This window comes from Myotis davidii, unplaced genomic scaffold (assembly GCF_000327345.1).
Source record: "Myotis davidii unplaced genomic scaffold, ASM32734v1 scaffold441, whole genome shotgun sequence".
NCBI lineage: Eukaryota > Metazoa > Chordata > Mammalia > Chiroptera > Vespertilionidae > Myotis > Myotis davidii.
In genome coordinates, this window is record NW_006291818.1 from 81,176 (window position 1) to 91,903 (window position 10,728).

The following is a 10,728-nucleotide window of genomic DNA, read 5'->3' on the forward strand; positions in this document are numbered from 1 at the left end:
GTTTCAGACTGCAAGACAGAAAAGTTCTGAAGATCTGTTTCACAACAAAATGAATACATTTAACACTACTAAACTGTATACTTAAAAATTATTAACACAGTAAAGAAAAAATTATGCTCCATTACTTCTCTTGCTCTAATTTTTCACAAATCTGGTACTGAATGTCTTTATTCAAACACTAAAGGCCCAGTGCATGAATTCGTGCATGGGTGGGGGTACTTGGCCTGGCCAGAAATCAAGGCCTATCGGGGGGCTGGCCGGGGGAAGGGTCCCCCAGGAGGTTGGCCAGCCAGGGGGAGGAGCTGTGGGAGGTTGCCTGCAGTAGTGCACTGACTACCAGGGGGCAGCTCCTGCATTGTCTGCCTCCTGGTGGTCAGTGCACGTCATAGCAACTAGTCAACCAGTCGTTCGGTCATTAATGGTCACTTAGGCTTATATATATATACAGACTAGAGGCCTGGTGCATGAATTGGTGAGCCTAGAACAGGGGTGGGCAAACTTTTTGACTCCAGGGCCACAATGGGTTCTTAAACTGGACCGGAGGGCCGGAACAAAAGCATGGATGGAGTGTTTGTGTGAACTAATACATGTTAACACTGCTGCTGGTGATCTCCTCTCTTCATTCATTACCATCACCTGTCAATGTTAAGGTCAACTAAGAAAGTGTAAACTTGTAAATTATAAATCATGATTGTATTAAGAATTTTCTCATAATATGCATATTGAGAGCTAAAAACTACACAATTTTAAGTGTACATTTCAATGATCTTAGTAAACTTTTAGAGCACAACCACCACCTCATTCCAGTTTTAGAATATTTCCAATACCCTAAAAAAATCCTGCATGCCCTGTTTCAGTCAATCATCAGCCCTCCCTATATCCCTACAACTGACCTATTTTCTGTCATTATGGACTGGTATCTTCAAGAGTTCTATAGAAATGGAGTCACACATTACATACACTTTTGTATGTATATTCAGTTTATTTACTTTGAGATTTATTCAAGTTGCTGTATCAACAGTGTATTCTTTTTTATTACAGAGTACTATCCTATCATGAATATACAATTTATTTATCCATTCTTCTGTTGATGGACACCTGGAGTTCTTTCACTTTTGGCTATTTTACAAAAAAAAGCTTCTATAAACATTTATCTAAAAATCTTAGTAGATACATGTATTTTCATTTTTCTTGAGTAACTATTGAGAAATATAATTTCTGGGTACTATGGTAAATTTATGTTTAACTTTTTGAAGAAATGCAAAATTATTTTCCTAGGAGGCTGTATAATTTTAGATTGCCACCAGGAAAATAAGGGCCCGAATTTCTCTATAACCTCATCAATAACTGTTATTACCTATTTTTTATTACAGTTGTTCTAGTGAATATATGATACTATCTCACTGTGGTTTTGATTTCTATAACTAATGATGTTGAGTATTTTTTCAAGTATTAGTCACTTTGATAATGTCTATTCAAATCTTTTGCCCATGTTTAATTTGGACTTTGGTTTTATTGTTGAGTTGTTAGAGTTCTTTATATCTTTACATATTCAAAATAAAAGCCCTTTTTCAGATATACTAGTTATATTTTCTCCCAATTAGTAGCATGTCTTTTTATTTTTTTAACAGTGTTGTTAAAGCGGTCTTTAATTTTGATGATGTCTGAATTAGCAATTCCATTTATGAATCATGCTTTTGGTGACATATTTAAAAAATTTCTACCCAGCTGAAGGTCACTCCTATGTTTCTTTTATTTATTTATTTTTGCATTTACTTTCTTTTCTTTTTTTATTGCTTAAAGTATTACAAAGAGTATTACATATATCCCCCTTTCCTCCCCCTTGACAATCCCCCGGCCTCCCCTACCCCCCAGTGTCTTATGTCCATTGGTTATGCTTATATGCATGCATACGAGTCCTTCAGTTGATCTCTTACCACCCCCGCCCCATTTATTTTTTAAATATTTTATTGGCTTCAGAAAGGGAGAGAGACAGAGAGAGACAGAAACATCAATGATGAGAGAGAATCATTGATTGGCTGCCTCCTGCACACTCCCTACTGTGGATCGAGCCTGCAACCCGGCATGTGCCCTTGACTGAAATTGAACCTGGGACCCTTCAGTCCGCAGGCCAACATTCTATCTACGGAGCCAAACCGGCTAGGGCCATGATCCATTTTAATTTGTGTATTTTACATGATTATAAAAGGTCTAAACGAGGGGTGGGCAAACTTTTTGACTCGAGGCCCACAGTGGGTTCTTAAACTGGACCGGAGGGCCAGAACAAAAGCACGGATGGAGTGTTTGTGTGAACTAATATAAATTCAAAGTAAACATCATTACATAAAAGGGTACGGTCTTTTTTTTTTTTTTTAGTTTTATTCATTTCAAACGGGCTGGATCTGGCCCGCGGGCCGTAGTTTGCCCACGGCTGGTCTAAACTCATCTTTCTTGCATATGAATGTAAAATTGTCCCAAAACCAATAGTTGAAAAGACTAGAATAATTACCTGGTAGACTCAGGTTTTCCTAATTACTATTCACAATTAGAAAATCAAGGGGAAAAGAAAAAATTCTGAGGTTTGGACTGGAGTGGCATTAAGCAACAATAATGAAGTCCTGACATGTCTAACATTCATTCCTTCACTTATTCATTTCTTTATTTATATAAACATATATGTATATATGCTATATAAATATACAAAATATATATTTATTTTTCTCATCCAAGAGTATTTCTTGTCATCTATGAAAGTCATCTTTTATAAATCTCTACAAAACCTGTAGGGTTTGGATTGATTATAAAGGTAACTCTCTATAAAGCTAAATAATTTTATTCAGAGGCCAAATATACTCCTATTAAGATTATTCATATATTTTAGTCTCCTTGCTGCTTTTGTAAACAAGCTCTCTTTTTCATATTTTGTACTAAGTATGTAATCCATTGATGTTTTATATTCATTTTTATTCAACTCACTGGACTCTTGCTTACCACAATGACAACAAATGGTTCAACACTCTTGTCACTGAAATTTATGCAGTTTACATTCCTTTCCCCAAGGTACTATTCCTTGGCAACCTGGAATTTCATTTCTAATACATCTCTACATCATTAGACATCTGTACTACTTCAAAAGCTGGCCAGTGTCTGGAGGAGATACAAGTGCATGACAAGGTTCTACAACATATTCTCTGGTACTCCAAAGAGAAGAACAAAGCAGGCACTGATAAATCACAGAGGTAATGAAAGATGTTCTGATTTGGAGAAAGTTAATCTTAAGTATTTAATAATATCATATTTATATTTTGAAATACTTGCAAATCACTATCAATTAAATAGGAAAATTAACATTTAACAGTTATGCACATTTTTGAAGTAGTTTCAAAGTTCTAAAGATTACACACAGACATACTGAAACATAGTAGTACTGAGGTAGAATATATTTTTAATACCATAAATATATCTTATAAGCAGAGAAAACAAAATAGCAGCACTCAAGTGGCTATTAAAAATAATATTCTAGATTCAATTTCCAAATTACCTTCTCAATTCTGACTTCATAATCATATACACAATGCAGCTTAAGGTAGGAGTACAAGGGAATAATCCTATCTAATAATAGACAAACATGGTAATTGACCATACCTTCACTACGCCTCCCATTGGCTAATCAGCGTGATATGCAAATTAACCCAACCAAGATGGCGGCCGGCAGCCACGCAGCTGAAGCGAGCAGGGAGGCTTGCTCGCTTCAGTGATGGAGGAAGCCAAGGTTCCCTGCCTGCTGCGGCCCGACTCTGAGCTCCAAAAGCAACTAAGTTTTAATTATAGAAGCTAAACAAACCCCCGATACCTGCTTTCAGCAGGCCATGGCCACAGAGCCGGCTCTCAGCTCCAGTGACGGCAACAAAGTTTCAATTACAAAAGGTAAATAAATCCCAGAATAAAAAAAAAAAAAAGAAAAAAAGGAGAGGCTGGGAGTTTCAGTCCCGGTCAGCCTGAAAACAGCCCTCAGACCCTCACACAGACTGGCCAGGCACCCCAGTTGGGACCCCCACCCTGAAGGGTATGTGACCAGCTGCAAACAGCCATCATCCCCTCAACCAGGCTGGCCAGGCACCCCAGTGGGGACCCCCACCCTGATCCAGGACACCCTTCAGGGCAAACCAGCTGGCCCCCCCCATGCACCAGGCCTCTACCCTATTTAGTTAAAGGGTAATATACCTCCCAGCACCGGGATCAGCGTGACAGGGGGCAGCGCCCAAACCCCCCTGATGGGCCCTGCTCTGTGAGTGACAGGGGGAGTTCCCCAAACCCCTGATTGACCCTGCTCTGTGCATGAAAGGGGGGGGCACCGCAACCTCCCCATCGACCCTGCCTTGAGTGTGACAGGGGGCGGTGCCCCAACCCCCCAATTGGCCCTACCCTGAGCGTGACTGAGGGTGACATCACAACCTCGCACAAAGTTTTATGCACCGGGCCTCTAGTATATTTATAAATAAAACACCATGGATTTTATTTTTAAAAAAACTTCCCTTATTTGAACTCACCAAAAGTACATTACCATTCCACAATGGAGAAAAATCTACATCTATATATCAGCTCTATTAGTGATTTTTCTGCATGTGTGTACATGAAGTTTCTTTAAAAGCCTATAAAAGCTAGCTAAGGCATTAAAACTCAATTTATATAATTTTTTATGAACAGAGAGATTGTTCATAAAACAATCTTATATAATCTTAAAGGTTATATAAGTAACTTAAGACACTCTTTGTTCTACTGCTTAAATAATCACTGTTTTTCTAAAACCGCTATTTATAAGCATAACCTCAGGAGATAAACTGCTAGCATGCCCTCTCTGGTTTGGCTCAGTGGAAAGAGCGTCAGCCTGCGACCTGGGTTCGATTCTGGCCAAGGCATGTACCTCGGTTGCAGGTTCAATCCCTGGCCCTGATCAGGGTGTGTGCAAAGCAACCACTAAATGTGTCTCTCTCACATCCATGTTTCTCTCTCTCTCTCTCTCTCTCTCTCTCTCATTCTCTACCTCTCTCTCTCTCTCTCTCTCAAAATCAATGGAAAAATATCCTCAGGTGAGGATTAACAAAACAAAACTAACTTTACTTCTGGGTAATGAGACTGGGACCTATGAAAAAGAGGTAAAGCAGCAGTTCTCAACCTGTGGGTCTCGACCCCTTTGGGGGTCGAACGACCTTTTCACAGGGGTCGCCTAAGACCATCGGAAAACACATATATAATTACATATTGTTTTGTGATTAATCACTATGCTTTAATTATGTTCAATTTGTAACAATGAAAATACATCCTGCATATCAGATATTTACATTGCTATTCATAACAGTAGCAAAATTACAGTTATGAAGTAACAACGAAAATAATTTTATGGTTGGGGGTCACCACAACATGAGGAACTATATTAAAGGGTTGCGGCATTAGGAAGGTTGAGAACCACTCTGGTAAAGTTTTATTTCTTATTTTATCATTTCTTGGTACATTAAAAATTCCACACCATTTGAATGTTATTAAACCATGGTGTGTTTTTTTTTTTAATACAAAACACTGATCTAGAAACCAGAAAATATCAGGAGTCCTTGGTCTCAACTTTTGGATTTGGATTTCCAGAGACAAGCATTTAAGGATAATGTCTGAAATTAATGTAATTTAAGTAATGTAATTCTTCCAAGAAAGTAAGACACCACATGCTGTATAAACAAGATTTAAAAATAGAGTTTTCCTTTATCTTCAATACCTGAGAATATATGAACTACTTTCTTCCTAGAAACAGACAATGATACTGACCTAGATTTACTCTACTCTCATGTCTCCAATAAACATCAGCTCCTTGGAACTTCTGCATCACACCACCAACCATCCTGTCTCACTAATTTCAAGTAGAAACTGGGCTCTGCTGCTCCCTCTCCCCACACTCTTCACGTTCTATCCAAATGAGAAAATTGTGAAATGTGACAATTAAGCAAGACAATTCCCATTCTCATTTCCCTCTTTCTTAATGGTTGCTGTAACCCTTTCCCAGCTGTAGTGTGATCTCAATAAACTCTTTAAAATAAGTATTTGGGTAGGTTAGAAAAAAAGGTGCTAAACATGGCTAAGAGTAAAAAACAAAATTACTGGTCAGGGTATGGAAAGGGAGTCTTTGAAAAGGAAGGAACCAATGAAAGAGAAAAGAGGGCTGCGGACTGAAAGGTCCCAGGTTTGATTCCTGTCAAGGGCATGTACCTTAGCTGTGGGCACATCCCCAGTAGGAGATGTTCAGGAGGCAGCTGGTCGATGTTTCTCTCTCATCGATGTTTCTGACTCTCTATCCCTCTCCCTTCCTTTCTGTAAAAAATCAATAAAATATATTTTTAAAAAAAGAAGAAAAGAAAGAGAAAAGAGGGAGTAATGGCATATTTGCAAAGTAGTAAAGCAGACTCCATCTTTAAAAAGCAGGACATCAGGCAAAGACTGAGAAAGCTTTGTGCCAGTATTAAACCCCATAATCTGGTGTGTTCTCCCTCTTTTGAGCACACCGCGAATTTCCCTTCTCCTTTTACTTCCCCCCAGGTGCAATACCTTTGCCTTTCTCCTGAACTCCAAGGACCCTTCTTCTGCCTCTTTAATTTGTTTCCTGAGCCTGCACAAGCCCGGCTGGCTCACTTCTACTAGCTCTAAAACTTTATTCTAAATAAACCTTCTCTTCTAATTTGAAAATACAAACAAACAAAACCCATAATCTTTGCCCTTTAAAAAGCTCTTCCTATCCCCCATTTTCTTATACTTTCACAAGAAATTAATCTTTTCCCTCAGCTCAGACTTTACTCCTAAAGATTTTTTCATCAACTTTTTAAAAATTACAACAAACTGTAAAAATGATATACATGGAACACATACTTCAGAGACTGTACATAAACTTATTCTAGTTAAATATAACATTACTGAGGGGAGAGGGAGCACAGGTGAGCTAATCCTCTTATCAATTCCATTTTAACTGATTAGTCATATGCTCTACTGAACATTGTCAGGATTAATGTTTGTGTTCCAATATTAGAATAAAAGTTACCTCTCAAATACTTGAAATTATTTTTCAGTTATAAAGATCATGACAAGTTAATAGTAACCAATAAGAATAGAGTACTTAAAAGAAAAATAACTTGTCTTTTTTAGTGACTAGAATTGCTTTTACTGTGGTTAAATATGAAAGGAATCCATCACACAGCTATCTGAAAAAGTATTCACAAAAGTTAAACATACTAGCCCTGGCCAGTGTGCCTCTGTTGGTTGGAGGGTCGACCTGTACACTGAAAAATCGAGGGTTTGGTTGTTGGTCAGGGCACATACTCAGGTTTCATGTCCAATTTCTGGTCAGGAGGCATGCATATGGGAAGCAACTTATCGGTGTTGCACTCTCACACTGATGCTTCACTCTCTCCTCCTCTCTCTCCCTGCCTTTCTCTCCAAAATCAATTTTTTAAAAATCATATTTAAAATTTGTACTTAGGAGTCATGGTTTAATACTACAGTTGGTAATTTACTTATATGGCTTAAAAATAAATGTTAATTGAGCCTCATACTCTATTTAACCCTTTTCGGTCCAACCTTGAGGCTAACTTGACAGACCAGGCGCTAGGAGCAGGTCCAACGTCGAGCAATAAGAACATTAAAAAGTTCAACATTCATTCCCATCAATTAATTTGGACCAGACTGTTTGAATTCCAAAAATAACATTGGACCGCAAAGGGTTAAATACAATGAAATCACTAAAATGTAGAAGAAAACAAGCACAAATACAATGGAATAGCTTCCATGTTTTACTCAATTTAAGAAACATTTTTACCTGAGGGGACAGCTGCATTATTCTGGTGGTTTTCACTGGTAGAAACAAACAAATCATCTCCTTCAGTTGATGAGCTTGAAGAGGATTCACTGCTGAGGTCATTTTCACTGGAACTACTAGAACTGGGGAGCAATGCATACTTTCTTCGGGCTAACACTTCTCGTTTTTTCCTCTGCATCAATATCCTCTCTTTCTGTTTCTGTGTCCTCTGTGAGGAATTGTTTTTTACAAATCTCTTTCTGCATGGAAGTCTCCTTAATGAACTGCTATGAAAACAGGGTCTTTTCATTAACAATCCTGAAACAGACTCTGTCTCAGTGGGAGGCCACTTTTGGGACCTTGAACTATGAGTTCTACTTTTTGCATTCAAAATTGATTGGGAATGTCGTACAGAGAGTCCTTTATCCTCATCTGAAGTCACAGTATCAGAATCTCCAAAATGCAGACTAGATGAAGGAGAAGAAAGACAATCACTAAAAGAGGAATCATTGTCTTCATCACTTGGTGCTTCTAGGTGTTGCCTCAATCCTAATACTCCCTGGTTCTCTTTAACACAATTTTGCATGTATGAAGGGCCAGCCTGCTGGCTTTTGCGTTTTTTCCTCACAACACTTTTTTCTTGCTCTTGTTGATTACCATTCATGTCCTTCTCTTGTTTTTGAGAATCATCACATAAATGAGAGAATTCATTCCCCACTTTACTATTAATCATCTCAACTCCTGCAGGAAAACTTTTGGCTGCCCCAATGGGCTCTGGATGCAAGAGGATCCCTTTCAGACTCTCCTGTGTCTTTGGTGCATCAGAAGGAATCTCACTCTTCATATCCACTTCTAAGGTATAGAGCTTGCTATATTCAGGAGTCCATTGAGACATGGGAAACTATAAGGAAGGCCTAGAAGACAAAATTAGATATTAAAAAGATTGTTAGTGTGTTATATTATACTATTTAATTAAAGAGTACTCAGATTCCACTGAAAACATCCCTGTAACAGGGCAGGATTGCCTTTTCCTCATCAACATATAAAATAGTTGTAATACATCATTTTACTATTCTTATAAAACATTTTCCTCTGTTACTTCTACCCATATATCCAATTTTTAGAAATAAAGATCACAGAACATAAGCCTACTTGAAAACTTCTGTTAACTAAAAACTGCATCTCTTACTGTATCTCTTCCTACCTTTAGGAACATAACACATTTGTTAAAATCAAACAATTTTTCCAAAACCTAATATAGTAAAAATGGATAAAAAAATTAGAATTCAAAAGACTTTGACTACTCAGCAATGCTTTCCTCCTGGTATCACATTTTAAAGTGATAATGATATTAAATATTTCTGAACATCTAGGTGGTTGCTATGTTAGATGGATTACTATAAATAATGAACCAGTATGAATATAGATTTTCTTTCCCATGGGTCTTTCTTCCTTCATACTAGTCTATTATCTAACAACAGTCTGAATTTACCGATAGACAGTAGGTACAACTGCATTTGAGAAAGTTTTACTTACTAACAAGAAGACTCAAGCCAAGACAGTGAGTTGAAGATTATTCATTTAAAGCAGCAGAGCAGAACAGAAAATCAAACTTCCTACAGTTAATCTAAGGGTATCTAAATAATTTAATCATTGAAATGATGAGCTTTTGAACAAAGTGAATTGAAATTAAAACATCTACATTAATGCAATGTATATACAAGAATGGTGATAATGTAAAAGCTGTAAATATCCTGACTCAAAATGGAACAAATTCATTAGAAAGATAGTTCATGTGACAAATAGAAAGCTTTACTAGCCCATCTGGTGTGCCTCAGTGGTTGGGCGTCAACCTATGAACCAAGAGGTCACAGTTCAATTCCCAGTCAGCACATATGCCCGGATAGCGGATAGCGGGCTCGATCCCCAGTGTGGGGCTTGTAGGATGCAGCAAATTAGTGATTTTATCTCATTGTTGATGTTTCTATCTCTCTTCCCCTCTCCTTTCCTCTCTGAAATCAATAAAATTATGTATTTTTTAAAAATGTGAACATATGGGCATAGCAATGCACAAAATGAAAAGGCAGTCAGTCAGACAGGACTCACCATAATTAAATGCAAGAAAACACAAGTTGCAATGATAAGGCTCAAATCTATGTGATTTAAGGTTCAAGGGGGCCCACTAGAATGGCTATAACAAAAAATACAGATAAGTATTGGCAAGGAACCCTCATACATGGCTGGTAGGGATGTAAAATGGTATAGGCACTTTGGAAAGCAGTTTGCAAGTTCCTTAAAAGATTAAACACAGAGTTACCATCTAATCCAGCAATTCCACTCCTAAGTGTATACCCAAGAGAAATGAAAACATACATCCACAAAAAAATGTACACACAAATAAATATTCATAGCACCATTAGTCATAACAGCTTAAAAAGTGTAAACAATAGAAATATCGACCAAATGATGGATATAAGGGATTATTACTAAATTAGAGGCCAGATGCAGGAAATTCGTATAAGGGTAGGCCTTCGCAGCCCCGGCTGCCTCCCGGCCCAGCCCCACCCCCGCCTGCACCCACCTTGGCCTTGTGCTGCCCGCATCCACGGCCACACAACCCCGGTTCCCCAGATCCACAAAGGCCCACGATTGATCACCCTGCAGAGGGTGGCCTGGGCCTCCCACTCTAGTGCTGCCTGCCAGGTAGACTGAGCCTCTCCCTCTATAGGGGAGGGGAAGGGGGAAATAGATTGATCATGAGGCTCTGTGATCAATCATCCCACAGAGGGAGGCCCTGCCCACACTGCAGGGCTGCATGATCCCAGAGGCCCCTCCCAACCCCCTCATCGATCGCCCTGCCAGCTGGTGGCCTGGGCCCCCTTTTGCTTTTTGGTTTA

At 38.6% G+C, this 10,728-nt stretch overlaps 1 protein-coding gene across 7 annotated transcripts in view; it reads right to left on the reverse strand.

Annotated features, from left to right (window-relative positions):
• The window catches only part of RNF111 (ring finger protein 111), a 104,346-nt gene that overhangs the window by 44,087 nt on the left and 49,531 nt on the right, over positions 1-10,728 (reverse strand). For all 7 annotated transcript variants that reach the window (XM_006765215.2, XM_006765218.2, XM_015564955.1 and 4 more), the window contains exon 2: positions 7,853-8,745. In XM_006765215.2, the coding sequence (XP_006765278.1) occupies positions 7,853-8,726 (874 nt within the window). In that variant the 5' untranslated portion in view covers positions 8,727-8,745. The remainder of the gene's footprint in view (positions 1-7,852; positions 8,746-10,728) is intronic.